At 52.3% G+C, this 15,715-nt stretch overlaps 3 protein-coding genes and 2 non-coding genes across 6 annotated transcripts in view; all 5 read left to right on the forward strand.

The window, feature by feature from the left end:
* The first annotated feature begins 3 nt into the window (after positions 1 to 3).
* Positions 4 to 9,383, forward strand: POLDIP2 (DNA polymerase delta interacting protein 2). The gene is made up of 11 exons (XM_005525786.2): positions 4 to 176; positions 608 to 689; positions 1,279 to 1,376; positions 2,153 to 2,249; positions 2,724 to 2,799; positions 3,375 to 3,482; positions 3,708 to 3,844; positions 4,833 to 4,859; positions 5,044 to 5,169; positions 5,566 to 5,645; positions 7,120 to 9,383. The coding sequence occupies exons 1-11, from the start codon at positions 4 to 6 to the stop codon at positions 7,232 to 7,234; spliced, it is 1,119 nt and encodes a 372-aa protein (XP_005525843.2). The 3' UTR covers positions 7,235 to 9,383.
* A 210-nt stretch (positions 9,384 to 9,593) lies between these two features.
* On the forward strand, positions 9,594 to 15,571 carry TSR1 (TSR1 ribosome maturation factor). Of its 2 annotated transcripts, none has more exons than XM_088066110.1 (15): positions 9,594 to 9,718; positions 9,792 to 9,895; positions 10,196 to 10,412; positions 10,493 to 10,627; positions 10,918 to 11,354; positions 11,591 to 11,750; positions 12,059 to 12,228; positions 12,513 to 12,709; positions 13,123 to 13,285; positions 13,504 to 13,614; positions 13,926 to 14,058; positions 14,413 to 14,529; positions 14,789 to 14,929; positions 15,037 to 15,111; positions 15,208 to 15,571. In XM_088066110.1, the coding sequence occupies exons 1-15, from the start codon at positions 9,613 to 9,615 to the stop codon at positions 15,384 to 15,386; spliced, it is 2,445 nt and encodes an 814-aa protein (XP_087922236.1). In that variant the 5' UTR covers positions 9,594 to 9,612; the 3' UTR covers positions 15,387 to 15,571. The 2 variants fall into 2 exon arrangements, with proteins under 2 accessions (XP_087922236.1, XP_005525844.1); XM_005525787.3 differs by having other exon boundaries at positions 10,918 to 11,345.
* On the forward strand, positions 12,768 to 12,856 carry LOC148182631 (small nucleolar RNA SNORD91 family). Its single transcript, XR_015774473.1, has one exon. It is a non-coding gene; the product is annotated as a small nucleolar RNA SNORD91 family (small nucleolar RNA).
* On the forward strand, positions 14,106 to 14,198 carry LOC148182632 (small nucleolar RNA SNORD91 family). The gene has a single exon (XR_015774472.1). It is a non-coding gene; the product is annotated as a small nucleolar RNA SNORD91 family (small nucleolar RNA).
* The window catches only part of SMG6 (SMG6 nonsense mediated mRNA decay factor), a 107,538-nt gene continuing 107,228 nt past the window's right edge, over positions 15,406 to 15,715 (forward strand). The window contains exon 1 of the mRNA XM_014254933.2: positions 15,406 to 15,527. Within this exon, the coding sequence (XP_014110408.1) occupies positions 15,464 to 15,527 (64 nt within the window). The 5' untranslated portion in view covers positions 15,406 to 15,463. The remainder of the gene's footprint in view (positions 15,528 to 15,715) is intronic.

A 15,715-nucleotide genomic window follows, 5' to 3' on the forward strand; every position in this document is an offset into this window, starting at 1 on the left:
GGGATGTCGGGCGGCGCGGCGCGGCGGTACGTGGCGGCGGCGCTGGGCCGGGCCCGGGCCCGCGGGCCGCCCCCGCTCTGGGAGCCGCCCCCCGCCCGCCACCTGCGGGCTCTGGGCACCGCGGGGGGAGCGGCGCTGCCGCTGCTGCTGCCGCCGAGGCGGCACCTCTCGTCGCGGTGAGGCCTGTGAGGGGTTGGGGTGAGGGCAGGGGGCTGTCGGGGAGTTCGGGGAGACAGGCGGTGTGGGGGGTGTCTGAGGGTGATTGGGAGGGGGTGAGGGCTCGCAGGGGGTGTTTGGGGTGAGGGGAGTTGGGGTGTGGGTCGGGGTCTGTTGAGTCGCTGGGGGAACACTGAAGGAGTTGGGGGGCTGCCAGGGCAGAGATGTGGGAGAGGGGGCTTTGGGCTAAAGGGACAACTGGGTGAGGATGTCCAGGGCAGTGGGGAGAGGGGAGACTGGCAAGGAGTGCAGGGCAGAGGACAGAGTGAGCATCTCAGTGCGTGGTGGGGCTCTTGTGGGGTACCCGAGGGACACACAAGGTGGGGAGCAGTGTCCCCCTGGCCTGGGGGCTGCTCCCTGCAAACCCTCCAAGCTGCCTCTCTGCTCCCAGGAACCGTCCCGAGGGCAAAGTGCTGGAGACCGTGGGGGTGTTTGAGGCCCCGAAGCAGCACGGCAAATATGAGACAGGCCAGGTAAGGGGTTCTGGGAGCACAGCTGACCCTGCAGGCTGGTGCCACAGGGATTCAGCAGCTGAGGGATTTCCCATAAGGAAAATCTCAGCAGCAGAAGGCCGGAACTTTCACAGTTCGGTGCTCCTTGTCTGTGCTGTGTCTGCAGTTTGTCAGTCATCTGACAATAACAGCTTGATAAGAATCTGCAGCGCAACACAACTGTTTTACAATGGCATTTGATCCACTGGTCGTACTTTGGGGTTTTCTCCCTCCAGGATCCAAAGAGACAATCAATGAATTTGAGAAATAAGAACTAAACTTGTAATTCCTGTCCTTAAGACTCTGAGATCTGTTTCTGAGCAGCCTGTCCTTTCTGCTGTTCTATTACTGCATTACCAGTTTAGTCCATCCCTTCTATAGGATAGAGATTACATGGATTTCTTCTCCTATCCAAACTGTTTGTGTTCCCTCTTTCTGCTCTGGGTCATCACAGTGGTGATTCTTCCTGTATCCCCATCCCACACATTAAACCTTTTGTAAATGTTCGTAGTTTTACCTCAGATAACAGATTTTTTAAAATAATTTAGCTGCAATTATTTGTTCCTTCCAGCTCTTCCTTCACAGTGTGTTTGGTTATCGAGGAATAGTCCTGTTTCCCTGGCAAGCCAGGCTTTATGATCGGGATGTGGCTTCTCCTGTCACAGATAAGTAAGGATTTGAGGATTTGTTCTGGTTCATGTTGTTGGACTGTTAGATTTACATTTTGTAGTGAGTTTCCTGTCTGGGGTAAACTAGAGTTTTTAAAGAGAGGCAATGGGTCTGTTTGCATGACTGTAAAGTAGGAGAGGTGTTTAAAGAGGAAATGCTTCATTATTAAGTATTGAGTATTAATTAGAGACACAATGGAAGTATGAAGGATGAAAGCGTATGTATGGAGGAAATAAAAATCAATTTAAAAATAATGCTCATGGCATTTTGTATTATACAAAAAGACCCCTTTTGAGTTAGATCCAGCTCCTGTGTTACCAGTTGGAGGCTGCTGTAGATTGCCAGGGAATTGGATTTGTCAGCTTCCTCCTCAGTTTCAACCCACTAAGCCAAGTTCATCCTTCTTGAGTTGCTGTTCTCTCCCCTCTTGCATCCATTTTTCCTCTGGCCTGTGATGAGTTGTGCTGGGAAGGAGTGACGATCAGAGAGAAAATCAGAGAGGGCACTAGGAATATCCACCCCAGAGAGGAGCTTACACTGAGCTGGAAAAACCTCTGAGCTGTTGTGCCTGTGCCAAACACCACTGTTGGTCATCTCAGCTCGTCTGTCGTTATGTGGGTGGCTCATGGGGCTTTGGTTTGGGTGCAACCAAATGATTACAGGCTGTGAAATGTGGCTTTAAAAAAAGTCACTGTTTATAAGTGCTTGGTCCAAGCACAAAACAAGAATTTGCTGCCATCCTGTGCTTGAGCTCAGAGCTTTGCTTTTCTCTTTAGGAGCGAGAATGTGGCAGGCCATGGTTCCAAAGAGGTCAAGGGCAAAACACACACTTACTACCAGGTGTTAATAGATGCCCGGGATTGTCCACATATAGTAAGTAATGAGTAATCTTAGTATTGAAACTTGAGTATCTTCTCCTACATGAGTGGTTCTGAGGGGCAAGCCACTGAAGGAAAATTACTTTCGTGGCTAACTGGATTGGTTAGGATTTTTGGATAAATTTGTTCTTCAAGGCATATTTTCCCTGAGAAACATCATCTGGAATGTCATACAACTTTTCTTCTGGATCATGTTTCCCCTTTCCACCTTCCTTTCCCCCTCCTGGTGCTGTTACCACACTGTTGAGCATAGGTCATTAGGAATGTGAGCAGAAGCACTGAAAACGCTCCTTGCTTGTTTGAGTGGGGAGTCAGCCCAGAGGAATTAAATGGGGAGAAGTTCTGCGGTGAATTGGTTAAATGAAATAAACATTATAGGCTTTATAAACCACACTAATGAGCTGAAATATGACTGGAAACTGTCCTGCAACAATGCACACAGAAAGACATAAACCTCCCTATTTCTCAGTCCCAGAGATCACAGACAGAGGCAGTGACGTTCCTGGCAAATCATGATGACAGCAGAGCCCTCTATGCCATCCCAGGTGAGCAAAATCCTCCTGCAGCCTCCAATTGTTATGAGGTCAGAAAAGATATCAGTGGTCAACTCCTGCCAGTGAAGCAGCAATTCCTACAGGACGTTCTATAGTGGTACATAGCTCGGTGCTGTGCTGAGGACAAGAGTGACTAAAGTACAGGAAACCCTTTGGACAGCTGGAAGTTGGGCCCTCTGTTGTCAGACACAGCCATGTCTGATTTGAGCTCTTGAGACATAGATCCCATACCAAGTTGTATATGGGCTGTTCTACTTTGTCATCAGGACAGCTGGATTCCTGTCCTGGGCATTTCCTGCTCAGACTGCTTCTGGGGCAGTGCAGGCACTTTGCAGGGCAGTGTGTGTTTATCAGAGGGGTCATTTAATGAGAAATCTCGCAGGAGAACACTGCCAAGAGTTATTCCTGGCACGTCTCCTCTGTTCTTCCTCGCAGTTGTGATATTTGCTTTGGCTTCTGCTGCCAAAGTCCTTTTATCTCACTAATGTGATCAATTTTTCTGCCAGGAGACTTCTGAGCTGCTCTTTGCTGGGGAAGTTCCATGGCTTTTGGGGTTTCTTTTTCAGGTTTAGACTATGTAAGCCATGAAGACATCCTTCCCTACAGCTCCACTGATCAAGTGCCCATCCAGCATGAGCTCTTTGAGAGGTTCCTCATGTATGACCAAACAAAAGGTAAATCCTGGCTTCACAGGGGATTCTTCAGGGCCTGATGCTTGCAATGCTCTACAGCAAACACCCAAACCCCATAATCTTGGATATGGTGTAAAAATCATGTCTAGCTTGGGGTTTGTTACAGTGAAGCTGCCTTTGAATATTTTTTTAACCATGTGAAAGGAATTGCCTTGAGGGGAGAGCACTCCAGCTACAGTGTTGCCTCTCATGTTTCCCTCCCCACAGTCCCACCTTTTGTAGCAAGGGACACTCTGTGTGCCTGGCAGGAGAAGAACCACCCCTGGCTGGAGCTCTCAGATGTGCACCGAGAAACCACGGAGAACATCCGCGTCACTGTTATCCCCTTCTACATGGGCATGAGGGTAAGTCTGTGCTGCTCTGGTAATTCTGCCATCTGCTTCACTGGCTTGTTCTTGTAAGACTGGTTTGCTGCCTGGAGGTACTTTCTGCTTACTGAAGAAGTGACATTTAACCACAGTTACCATTTTGTTCTCATGGATATAAACATGAAACTGATTTGCCATATATTGGCCATATATTTGCCATATATGTTTTTGGAGAGCAGCTCCTGCATATTGACTTTTGCTGCTCGTCAGTAGGATGGGAAATAACCTGAAATGTTCTGCACAACAGTGCTACCAAGATATTTGGGAAGGCTTTAGAATTGGTCCTGTTACTGCCTCAGTCACGTGAGGTGACACTGGGGCCATCTGCTTTGTAACAACAGACACATCTGTTATCCTGCCCAGTGATGGGCTGTGGTTGCCTGCCTGTTTCCTGCTTCTTGTTTGGCTTAGAGGGTTTGGCTAAAGCCTTCTGGATTTAGCTGATAACCATGTGCTCTTCATAGCACAGAACTTCACACGGAGCATCCAAAATAATGCTGCTCCAACAGGCTCCTGAGTGGGAGAGCTGGGAATTCCCACAGTGGTTTGTGATTTCCAAGCACAGCTCCTGGGGAGCCTGAGCTGTGGCAGGTGTGCATTTTGGTGTGGATCTGCAACTTTTGTGGGGTCCAACTGATGTTTGTCAGAAAAACAGGTGCCTGAAGGCAAGGAAAGGGGTGTTTCTAGATCTGTAGAAAGTGCGTAATTAACATGGAGATGAACCCTGGGGCTTGTCACGAGATCCTTGCAAATCTCCCACCTCATGATTACTGTAGAGCAGAGCCAGTGCCAAGTTCTGCTGGTGGAAGGCCTTGGAGAGCAGCTGTCTGTGCTCATGTGAGTTGTGTGCGTCACCCTGGCACAGAGTGAGAGCCCCTGTGCTGGTGCCCTGCCGGCAGCTGAAGAGGTTTTTGGCACCATGTGTTCAAGGGCAGCTGCTAAAGTCTTTTGTTTCTCTTGACAGGAAGCCCAGAATTCCCATGTCTACTGGGTAAGTGCCTTTTGTGTCATGGAGCAGCTAAAGGGAAGGAGTTTATTTGCTGTGGCATCACTGCAGTGTGATAAGCTCTGAGGAAGAGTAGCCCTTGCTGGCAACTCTTTCCCAGTATCAGCTGTAGGTTATCAACTGGTTGTAGCTGATTCCAGCTCTTGATAAGAATCATTCTTCTGTCCAGTGGCGCTACTGTATTCGCTTGGAGAACCTGGACAGTGAAGTGGTGCAGCTCCGAGAACGGCACTGGAGGATATTCAGCTTGTCTGGCACCTTGGAAACGGTCCGAGGCCGTGGGGTTGTAGGAAGGGTAGGTACAATGCAGCCTTTTTTGTTTGAGAAACACGGCCCTTTGCTGGAGTTCTCTCACTTGGTTGTGTGGATTTGCCAGTAAATTGCTTAGTGGGCGCTTGAAATAGATGGAGTGGGAAACTGGCAATGAAAAAAGTCACGTGAGCTTTTCATCTGTTTTGTCTGCGTGAACTGAAACTTCACACTGAGTATTAGCGGATCCTAAGTGACTGCTGGTTGGAAAACTGGAATAATAATGATATTCTGGTGCTACTCAGTGGACAAATTGTTTGCTGTGTAATTGGCAGAAGTGCTGGGGTGTAGGTCTGGTTGTTTTCTCCGTGCTATATAGATTTCCTGTTGATGCCTATCTGTGATAAAACTGCTGATGCCCAGTGGTCTCTTGTCTTCTCAGGAGCCAGTTTTGTCCAAAGAACAGCCAGCATTTCAGTACAGCAGCCATGTCTCCCTGCAGGCATCCAGTGGTCACATGTGGTAAGAAGTCCTTATTGCTGCAGCAGTGTTTTGGGTGTAGGACCTGCCCAGCAGTGAGCTGGGGTGCAGTTTGCAGCCTGGGGTTGTGGCTGAAAGCTGGGTGGAAGTGGACTGGATGGGCCACAGCTGACAGCTAAAATCTGATGAGCTTCTCTTTAGCTGTATCCTAGTTAGTGATAATCTGTTGGTTCTCTGCACCAGGAGGGGTTCTAGGATAATTTATCCTCCTTCTGTGGTCTGTGCTAGACTGGATTTAAAGACATGAAGCAGTTCTCCCTTTTGGCCCTTGGTGCAAGAGCCAAGGCTTTGTGCTGGTGATTCCTTCAGCAGCAGGAATGTGTGCTCTGGTATCTCCATTCTTGAGAGAGGATTGGGCTTTAACTCCATCTTTGTGCACTCTGCATCAGGAATTGGTGGGCAGGGGTTTTCCCAGTTTAGACCAGGTAAGGCCTTCAGTCTAACTGGTGTTTGTTTCTTCTTCAGTAAGTGCAGAGAGGGAAGTGCCCAGCTGAGTTGTTCTTTTCCTGTGCCTTGGGGTTAAAGCAGCTTCCTTTTATTTGCCTTTTTTGGCTGGGTTAGCACATTTAGTGTCACCTCTGTGTGGACAAGGATTGCACAGCCACCTCTTGCCTTCTGTATGACAGGTCCTTCTGCATTTTAAGGAAATCTCCTTCAGAGTTAAGTTGCCTTTGAGTTGGGAAAATCAGGAGAGCAGCTCTTTGCATATAAGGTGTACCTTGTTTGCCACATGAAGTGTTTTGAATTGCCTGAATGGATGCCCTGGGGAATAAAACCAGATGGTCTAGTGGTCTTTCGCTCTCTGCATACATCCTGAAGACAAAGAGCCAAAGGTTCTGCAGCTCAGAAGCTGCTCAGCTTGACTTCTGGTGTTCATTTGTGTCCTCTCTGTCCTGAGAACCTGTTAATTTATCTCCACAACACTCTTGCCCATGCTCTGCAGTGCAGTTGTATGTAGTTCAAAGCAGTAAACAAATGGTTGTACCAGGACAGGCAGGTTCAGTTCTGAAATGCAAAGCTGAAGCTATTCCAAATTATATCTGTGATGGGATTTCTTAATGTCATAGACAACCAGTGGAACTCCTGACAAGAGATACAAATTTGAATTTAGTATAACCAGTTTGTAAAAATAGCTCAGATGGCTCTGTCTCCTGGGGAGAGGGAGTTGGGTAAACACTGCTGGAGGTGCATGGAGGGTGTTTGACTCCTGTGGGCAATCATCACAGCTTTGTGCAGGAAATGTGTTAGGGGTGTGATGTAAAACTGCCCAGGAGTCCTCCATAAATGAGTTATCTTGGCAGCAGATGTTTGCAGCTGAGCCCATGTCCTTGCTGCTGGACCAGCCTTGCAGATGGACCCCCAGGGTATGGAAGAGCTCAGGTCTTACCTTCTTGCTGATGCTTCCTAGGTGTGTTTGTCCCTGACCTCAGCGTGATCTCTGCCATTATTTTTGCAGGGGCACTTTTCGATTTGAGAGGCCTGATGGCTCCCACTTTGATGTCCGAATCCCACCCTTTTCCCTGGAAAGCAACAAAGATGAGAAGACCCCTCCCTCTGGCCTTCACTGGTAGATCAGAGCGAGTGCCCAGACCCACGGAGGCCTGTGTGTGTTGTAGATCTTTGCCTCCCCTTTACGCTGCAGCCATGAACACGGAGCTTTTAAACATTTTAAACCATTTTTGTTTTAACTGTTGTCTGCCGGGGAGGCTTTTTTTTGAACTTTACTACTGGCTCTTCTCTCAGGCTGCTTGTAAAACATAAGCTGTGTTCCAGGTAACCCTTCCCTCTGTGGCACCTGCTGGGTTTCTGGGGCTGGGAGATGTAGATCTGTGCTGCTGCAAAAGACTGGCCCCCCTCAGCAGGCCTGGACCCTTTCCAATGTGTTGTGACTTCTCTGCAATATGAGGTTTCTCTAATAAACTGGCCCTTCCAGTTGCTACCAGTCTTCCTTCCTAAACCAAGGCCATGGCTTTGCATCCAGCCTGTCCCAGCTTGTTGCTCCCTCCCTGTGAAGTCAGCCCAGAGTTCTTGCTACTTGAGAAAGCAGCTGCTCCTCCTTTAGGGAACAGGAATGTGAGCTCAGCTTTCCTGCAGTGCAGCTTCTTTTTGGGATTCAGCCAAGGTTGGAGCACCCTGTGAGCTCCACTCATGGCACAGCTTGTCTGGGCTTTGTGCTGTGATACAAAGCCCGCTGTTTTTTTGGAGAAGAGGGTGCAGAGGGTGACATAGGGTGCTGTCACAGTGTCCTGAGTGTGCAGAGCACCAGGCTCTGTGTTGTGATGGTACAGGATAGCTGAGGGGAGCCCTCCCCCTGCCAAGGCCCCATTGCCTTGCTGTAGGGATTTACATCTCAGCTGCTGGAGGGTTCTTCCCTGCTCACACTGTGGCTGCATCCATATTTCCTTGCTAGTTTCTGCTTTGACAGGAATGCTTGTTTTCTCCTGGAGTGCTGTCAGCCAGTGAGGCAGTGCTTGGCTTTCTGCTCCTGCTTGCTCTGCTTGGCAGGTTGGGATTTTTTGGTGGTGTGTGTCTGGAGGGCCCTGCAGAATTGTGCAGGTCAGTGAAATCCCTATAAGGTGACAGTGTATGGATGTGTGGGAAAGCCTGAGCAGCTCTGAGGATTGCAGACATCAGCAGCCTCCATGGTGGGACCCTTCTGGCTGTCTTTGGGTTGCTAGGCTTCTGGGTGATTCGGAGGCAGAAGTACTTGGCTTTGTGATTACCCTAGGAAGAGAATTTCCAGCCTTCCTCCTTTCCCTGGTCTTGCTTAAATGACAAGGTATAACTACTCATGGGATGTTTTCCTTGACTGAGAAGTATCCCAGTTATTCCTTTTTCCCTGGAACCCCCTCTGAGCAGCCTGTTTGCCTTTGGCTCTGCAAGGCAGAGCTGTGGGCAAACACAGCCTTTGGGGGAGACTCGCGCTATCCCACAGCCAGTGGATTCCTGTTTAGAGAGACTTAAATCACTGCAGTGTTTATCTGTCACCAGTCTCTTCAATTTTGTGTCTTCCTTCCTCTCAGGTAGTGCGTGCTGATATTTAGAGTCTCAAAGGTTTAAACAGCCAGTCTGCTTTTAGGGGTAGAAAAGGATCCCTAAGGACCATTCACAGCTGACAACCCCACATTGCTGCTGTCATGCTGATTTCCTCTCAGGAGGAGGAGGTGGGAAGATGCCTCAAGTTCAGAGGCAGCAGGAACCTGTGGGAACCTGATTTTCCCTTCCCACGCAGCTGCCCTCCCTCTGCCTCGGGTTGCTTCAGCTTTACTGGCGATTGCAACACCCCTGTGAATGTTTAACCTCGCTGCTCACCCGCGCGTTTCTGGGGTGCCACGGCTCTGATACCTCCTGGGCAGAGCTGCACCCCTAAGAGGGATGGAGTGATCCCGGGGCAGGGGCTCTGCCGCGTTCTTTGGGGTGATGTCCCACTGGGGCTGAGGCCTCTGCCTAGGGACGGACATTCCTGGCTGGATTGCGATGGGCGAGACCGAGGTGACCGCGGTGACACCGGGGCACGGTAGGAATGTTTCCACTCCATCAGGCTTCGCGGAGGGAGCAGCGCCGTCCTGTCCTGGCGGCTGGGCGCGATGCCAGAGGCTCGGCAGGGCCTTTCCCAAACTGCTTCATCCCTCAGGCCCCTTCCCGGAGCGTGGCCGAGCCCTGTCCCCCTCTCTGTGTAAATACCTGTACAAAGAACCAACCAATAAAGTGCTGAACGAACGGCTCTGCCTCCCGCCTCTCATTGCCCAGCGGCTTTACGGCCACCAACCCCCCTGCTCATCCCTCCCCGCCCCGGGGCTCGCCCCTGTTCTTTCCGGAGCTCCGGTCCCGGTCCCGGTTCCATCTCGTCCCCTCCCTCTCGCTGCCCACGTGCGGTCCCCGCGAGTCCCCGTCGCGCCGGAAGTGACGCACGGCGGCCGCGCCGAGGTGGTGGCGGCGAGGTGGCAGCATGGTGATGGCGGCGGCGGGCGCGCACCGGCCCGGGCCGCTCAAACAGCAGAACAAGGCGCATAAGGGCGGCAAGCACAGCGGGTCCTCGCAGCGCCGCGCTGGAGGTGAGGCGGGACGGGCTCCCCGCGGCTTCCCCGCCGCCCTCTGCCAGCCTGACCGTTCTCTTCCCCTCCCAAGGCCGAGTCCCCGTCAAGGCCCAGCCCCGCCGGCGGCTTCGCGACCTGAACAGGGTGGACCGGCGGCATCAGGCGCTGCAGCTCCGCCGGCAGCGCAAAGAGGCGGTGAGGCACCGGGGAAACGGGGCGCGGTCGGGCCGGTTTTTGCGGGGGAGCGGGGAACGGGTCTGTTCGAGTCTCTGACTCGAGGGGGCTGGAAATGGGGCCGGGGGGCTCTCGGTGTGGGCGATGCAGCCGAACCGGTTTGGGTCTTTGCGGGGGAAACGAGCGGGTGCCAGGGCCGCTTGGGTTTGGGTCAAGCGAAGCATTTCTCGGGCTGCGGTGTGGGGGAATCAATCTGCCCTTGATCCGGGGCGGGAGAGGAGCCGATTTGGGGTGGCATTGACGCTCTGCCCTCGTGCCCAGGTGCTGGCGGAGAAGCGCAGCCTCGGCAGCAGGGACGGGCCCCCGCACCTCGTGGCTGTGGTGCTGCTGCACAGCCGGGCTGCAGCCCACGACTCCCTGCGCCTGCTGCAGAGCCACGACTCGGGCGTTGTCCGTGCAGATGAGGGCACGGCTGGGGGCTTTGCCCTCCTCTGTCCCCGGCTCAAGCAGCGCTGGCGCTTTGTCACAGCCCAGGCAGGTGAGGAGGTGCCGCTGTTGGCTGGGTTCTTGGTTCTGGTGCTCCTGGCAGCCCCACTGATGGAGGTGTTTTGGGTGCAGGAGATCTTCACACTGTCTTAGACCTTGCCAAGGTTGCTGACTCCCTGCTGCTCCTCCTGGACCCTGTGGATGGCTGGGACAGTGCTGGGGAACACTGCCTCTCCTGCCTCTTTGCACAGGGGCTCCCCAGTTATGGTGAGAAGTGTTTTGAGTTTCTGGGGGTGCTTAATGGAGATTTATTGTCACAATAATTACATTTCACCTGTGGCAAGTGAAAATAAATTCCTTGAGGTGGAAATTCTTTCATTTTATGGCCATTGCTCCTTGTCCTGTTGGGCACCACTGAAACCGGTGAAAGTCCCTTTGTACCTTGTGTTGCACATCTGGCCATTTGGGCTGCTGGCATCAAAGTACTTGCCTGTGTTTGTAAAAAGGACATCAGAAGTTTTAGGATCTGATCCTGACCTCTGTTCTCTGCTTGGCAGCTCTGGCTGTCCCGGGAGGTACTGACCTACCCCCTAAGAAGAGGATAGATGCCAGGAAGAAACTCTCCAAATCCATTGAGAAGCGTTTTCCCGAGGCCAAGCTCTTCCCACTGAACACGGAGCAGGAATCCTCGCTGCTCCTGAGGCACCTCAGCTCCCAGAAGCAGAGGCACCTGGCTTTTCGGGATCGCCGTGCTCACCTGCTTGCCCACGCTGCTGAGTTTGTGCCCAGCCAGGACAGCCACCTGGTTGGGACCCTGAAGGTGTCTGGCTTTGTGCGGGGACAGACCCTCAACGTGAACAGCCTGGTGCACATCGTGGGGCACGGGGACTTCCAGCTCAGCCAGGTGGATGCTCCCCCTGACCCGCTCTCTTTGAACCCACGAGTGGTTAAAGGACAGAAGAGGAGTCAGGACATGGAGGTTCAGGTGTGTGAGGTGAGAGCTTTGCCAGTCCTCTTAAGACACAAGGCTTCTCAACTTTCATTGGGGAAAATGCAGCTGGGGGTATGTGGGTAGGGAGAGTTCTATCTGTGTTCTGCTGCTGGGCTGAGGTTCTGTGCCTGCAGTGTGTGGTGAAAGTTATGTCATGATATCATGGAGTTCCACTTGAGACTGACTGCATGCTTCAGTTGGGGGTGTGCAGATCTAGGAACTCTGCTCTTGCCCTTCAGGATGGCTCTGGAAATGGTGCTGATGAGATGGAGGAGGATGTCAAGGTCCTGATGAAGGCAGATCCCAGCAAGCAGGAGTCTCTGCAGTCAGAAGTGGTTCCTGATCCCATGGAAGGGGAGCAGACGTGGCCCACTGAAGAAGAACTGCAGGAAGCAGAGGGTGAGCAGAAGCAGAGATAGTTCTGTATCTCTTCCTTGTCCCTCTTAGGAGGGTTGTTAGAAACTTCTGTCACCAGGGTGGCTGTGAAGAAACATCTTAGTTGGGATAGTTTCCATCCCCAGTCCCATCAGGTGGCCAGCAGGCTGTGTGGTTTGCCTGGCAAATGAACAGATTCTGGCTGTCCTGACAAATTCTGTGCTGGAAAAATAGCAATTCTGGTCTAGATCTTGTTTTGGCTGTCCTGGTATAAATATTGCTGAGGGGAAGGAGAACTGTTCCTGTACTAACCACTGGTGGGAATCCTACAGATTCTCTGAAGGCAGACAGGAGGGTGGTGAAGGTCCCCAAAGGCACATCCAAGTACCAGGCTGCCTGGATTGTGGATGATGGAGAAGAAGGCAGTGAGAAAGATGACGACGATGATGATGATGATGATGATGACATGGACGATGATCTGATGGAAGAGGCAGTTTCTCAGGTACCTCCAAGAGCTGATAGTACAGGTGATCTCCAGGCCATTATTCAATGTTCTAGGAAGATTCTGTCCTTCCAGCTTGCTTTGTCTATGCAAGTGCATGATGCAGAGTCAGGATTTGCCTGGATTTCCACTATTAAATCCCCACATGTAGCACATTGTGTCTTTGGCCTGTTAGACCCCCAAATGATGGGCTGGGGTCCCAAACCCACAATGTGAGCACGCCCAGGGTGCCAGTGCTGCATGCACAGCTCTGTGCTCACAGGCTCTGTGCTGCCATGTGCCAGGAGGGGGAGAGCAGTGAGGAGGAAGCTGGGGAGGAGGAGAGCGAGACCATGACCGTGTCCGAGTGCCTGCGGGATGAGCAGTATGACGAGAAGATGGAGGAGGATGAACAGATGCTGGAGAGATACAAACAGGAGAGAATGGATGAGATGTTCCCAGATGAGGTGGACACACCACGGGATGTGCCTGCCAGAGTCAGGTAAGGAATGGGATGCTTTGCTGGGAGAGGAGCTGGAACACCTTTCTGTTTAATTTGGTGAGGAAGCCTGTGATGTCTTAGCCGTGGTGTCTGAACCTGGCTGAAGGACTCTTGTGAAGACTCTTTTTGGCTCTGAGGCTTCAGACAAGGCACTGGTTGGCAGGGAGAGCTGGGTCCTGACCTGGGAGAGGGAGGGAGGAGGATGATGGCCCTGAGGCAAGGACAGGTTGGTTGGGGATTTGGCTGCTGGTTTTAGCTCTCTTGCACCAAGATCTTTCCTGAGGGCTAATGTTTGCTTTGCTCCCTTTACCCTCCCAGAAGGTGTGAGACCCTGCAGACCACAGGTGGTGGTGAAGGATGGGATTCACCTCAGTTGATGAAATAATTTGTCTTTCCTGCTCTCTGTTCTCAAGGTTCCAGAAATACAGGGGGCTGAAAAGCTTCCGGACTTCTCCTTGGGACCCCAAAGAGAATCTTCCAAGGGATTATGCCAGGATCTTCCAGTTCCAGGACTTCTCCCGAACCAGGAAGAACCTCTTCAGGCAAATAGAGAAGGAGGAGACTGAAGGAGCTTCGGTAATTCCCTTTTGCTGATCTCTTTCCCTGTTGTGTTTTGCTCCCAGTAGGAGTGACTTACCAGGGAGGTGATAAGTTGGGTGGATCTTTCAGCCAGCTGGTTCTTAGCATGAAGCCCTAAGTTCAGACAGTTTTCTCCTGGACTCCCTCCCTAATCCAGGCAATCTTGTGACACTTTTTTTTGAGAGAAGCATTCACACCTGCTGCTGTCTTGGCAGGTGGGCTGGTACGTTACACTTCATGTCTGCAATGTCCCTGTCTCGGTGATGGAGAGCTTCAAGGAAGGGAAACCCCTGGTCCTGTTCTCGCTGCTTCCCCACGAACAAAAGGTGAACAAAAGGGAAGATACCTTGTAGGGATGTGCAGCTCCTTGTTCCTTCAGGCTGCTTGGCTAGGGGAGGATCTGGCTGCAGAGGGTTTGGGTTAAAATCTCCCCACATTGCTCCTGTTTCAGGGCAGGTCAGAGCATGCAGAAGCTGCTGGGGGCGGGTTCAGGATAAAGTGTCTGAGCCTGGCACTGGTGACCAGTGACCTCTTGGGACCCTCTTTTTGAGGACATTCATCTCTGCTGCAATGTCCTGTTGCTTTCTGCTGCCCACCATCCCCTGCCAGCAGCCCCTCACTGTGCTGCCTCTTCCAGATGTCTGTGTTGAACTTCCTGGTGCGTCGGCATCCGGGCAACAGTGAGCCAGTGAGGGCCAAGGAGGAGCTGATCTTCCACTGCGGGTTCAGACGCTTCCGAGCATCCCCCCTGTTCTCCCAGCACACCTCAGGTTTGTCAGGGACTGGCTACAGCAGGAGTGGGGTTGGGAATTCTGGAGCAGGAAGCCTGTGATGTCTTAGCCATGGTGTCTGAACCTGGCTGAAGGATTCTTGTGAAGACTCACTCCTAGGCTCTGAGGCTTCCAGGGCAGGCAAAATCATGGGGAGTAGAATGGCTTGGGAAAGGTGGTTCACTGATCCAGGCAAGGAACAGGTTCCATGCCAGGGGATCAACTTCATTCCCAGATACTCATTGCCAGCAGAGGAGGGCTGTTAGTTGAACAGGGAAGAATGAGCTCTTGGGGTGTCCCACAGCTCTGAGGACTGCTCTTGGCCTGAATGTGATCATTGCTGTTCTGTCCTAGCTGATAAGCACAAGCTGGAGCGTTTCCTGCGCCCAGATGCTGCCCTGGTGGTGACTGTTTATGCTCCCATCACCTTCCCTCCTGCCTCAGTGCTGCTTTTCAAGCAGAGAAATAATGGTGAGTTGATAAATGCTGAGGAGGTGCTGTCTGGGAAACAAACTGTCCCCATACCCTGCTTACAAGTGAATCTCTCCAGAAAGTATGACTTGAAAAAGCTGTCACCTTCCTGCTGTTTGAGACGAGCTCCTCTCCATTCTTGTCATCACTGTCCCTGCTGTGGGGTTGCTCTGGGTGCAGCCCTTTGGGGAAGGGGTTTGTGGTGGGGAAGGGGCGATGGAGGCACCTGCCCTGGTGCATTGGTGACTCTGCCTGGCAGGAATGCATGACCTCATTGCCACGGGCTCCCTGCTCTCCGTGGACCCCGACAGGATCGTCATCAAGCGCCTGGTGCTCAGCGGCCACCCCTTCAAGATCTTCACCAAGACAGCTGTTGTGCGATACATGTTCTTCAACAGAGGTACAGCTGGTCTCTGGTGGAGGAGGGGCTCTGGAAGTTCTGTCCCTGTGGTTATGTCGGTGCTGCACAGCCTGTTCCTCACCTGCCTTTCGTGTTTCCATCTCCAGAGGATGTGATGTGGTTCAAGCCCGTGGAGCTGAGGACAAAGTGGGGACGCAGAGGGCACATCAAGGAGCCATTGGGTAGGTTTGATTTGGTGTTTATCTCTGTGTTGCTGGCATGGCGTGGTCCTCCTGGGCCAGAGAGACTGCTAATGGCCTCTTCTGCCCTCTGCCTAGGGACCCATGGGCACATGAAGTGCCACTTCGATGGGCAGCTCAAGTCCCAGGACACGGTGCTGCTGAACCTCTACAAGCGCGTTTTTCCCAAATGGACTTATGACCCTCATGTCGCGGAGCCTGTGCCGTGGGTGAGGAGTGAGAGCGCGCTGCCAGAGCGGGAGGTGGAAATGGAATGAGTCTCCAGCATGGCTGGAGTTTGTGCCTTGGCTCTCTGGATGCTGTTCTTGGCCCGTGCACTGTGAGGACAGCACTGATGCCTTGGAAGTGTTACTGCTGGGGTCTGTACAGGGGCAGCTGCATCGCCAGCTGCTGCTCAGGTACTAGCTATAGTTATTTATTTTAATGGAAAATGTCAAAAATGCCTAAGTGCCTCTGTCGTGGTGGTGGCCAGGAGGCTGTGTGCACCCCTTGAACTGAACCTCCTGGCCCACTGGGATTGTTTCAGTCCCTCATGCCCTGCCACGTGGGGTGTGTGGGGATTTTGCTGTGTGAAGGAGTTTGCTGG

Source organism: Pseudopodoces humilis, chromosome 23, assembly GCF_049639895.1.
Source record: "Pseudopodoces humilis isolate 2021_Gansu_Grassland_sample_001 chromosome 23, ASM4963989v1, whole genome shotgun sequence".
Lineage (NCBI taxonomy): Eukaryota > Metazoa > Chordata > Aves > Passeriformes > Paridae > Pseudopodoces > Pseudopodoces humilis.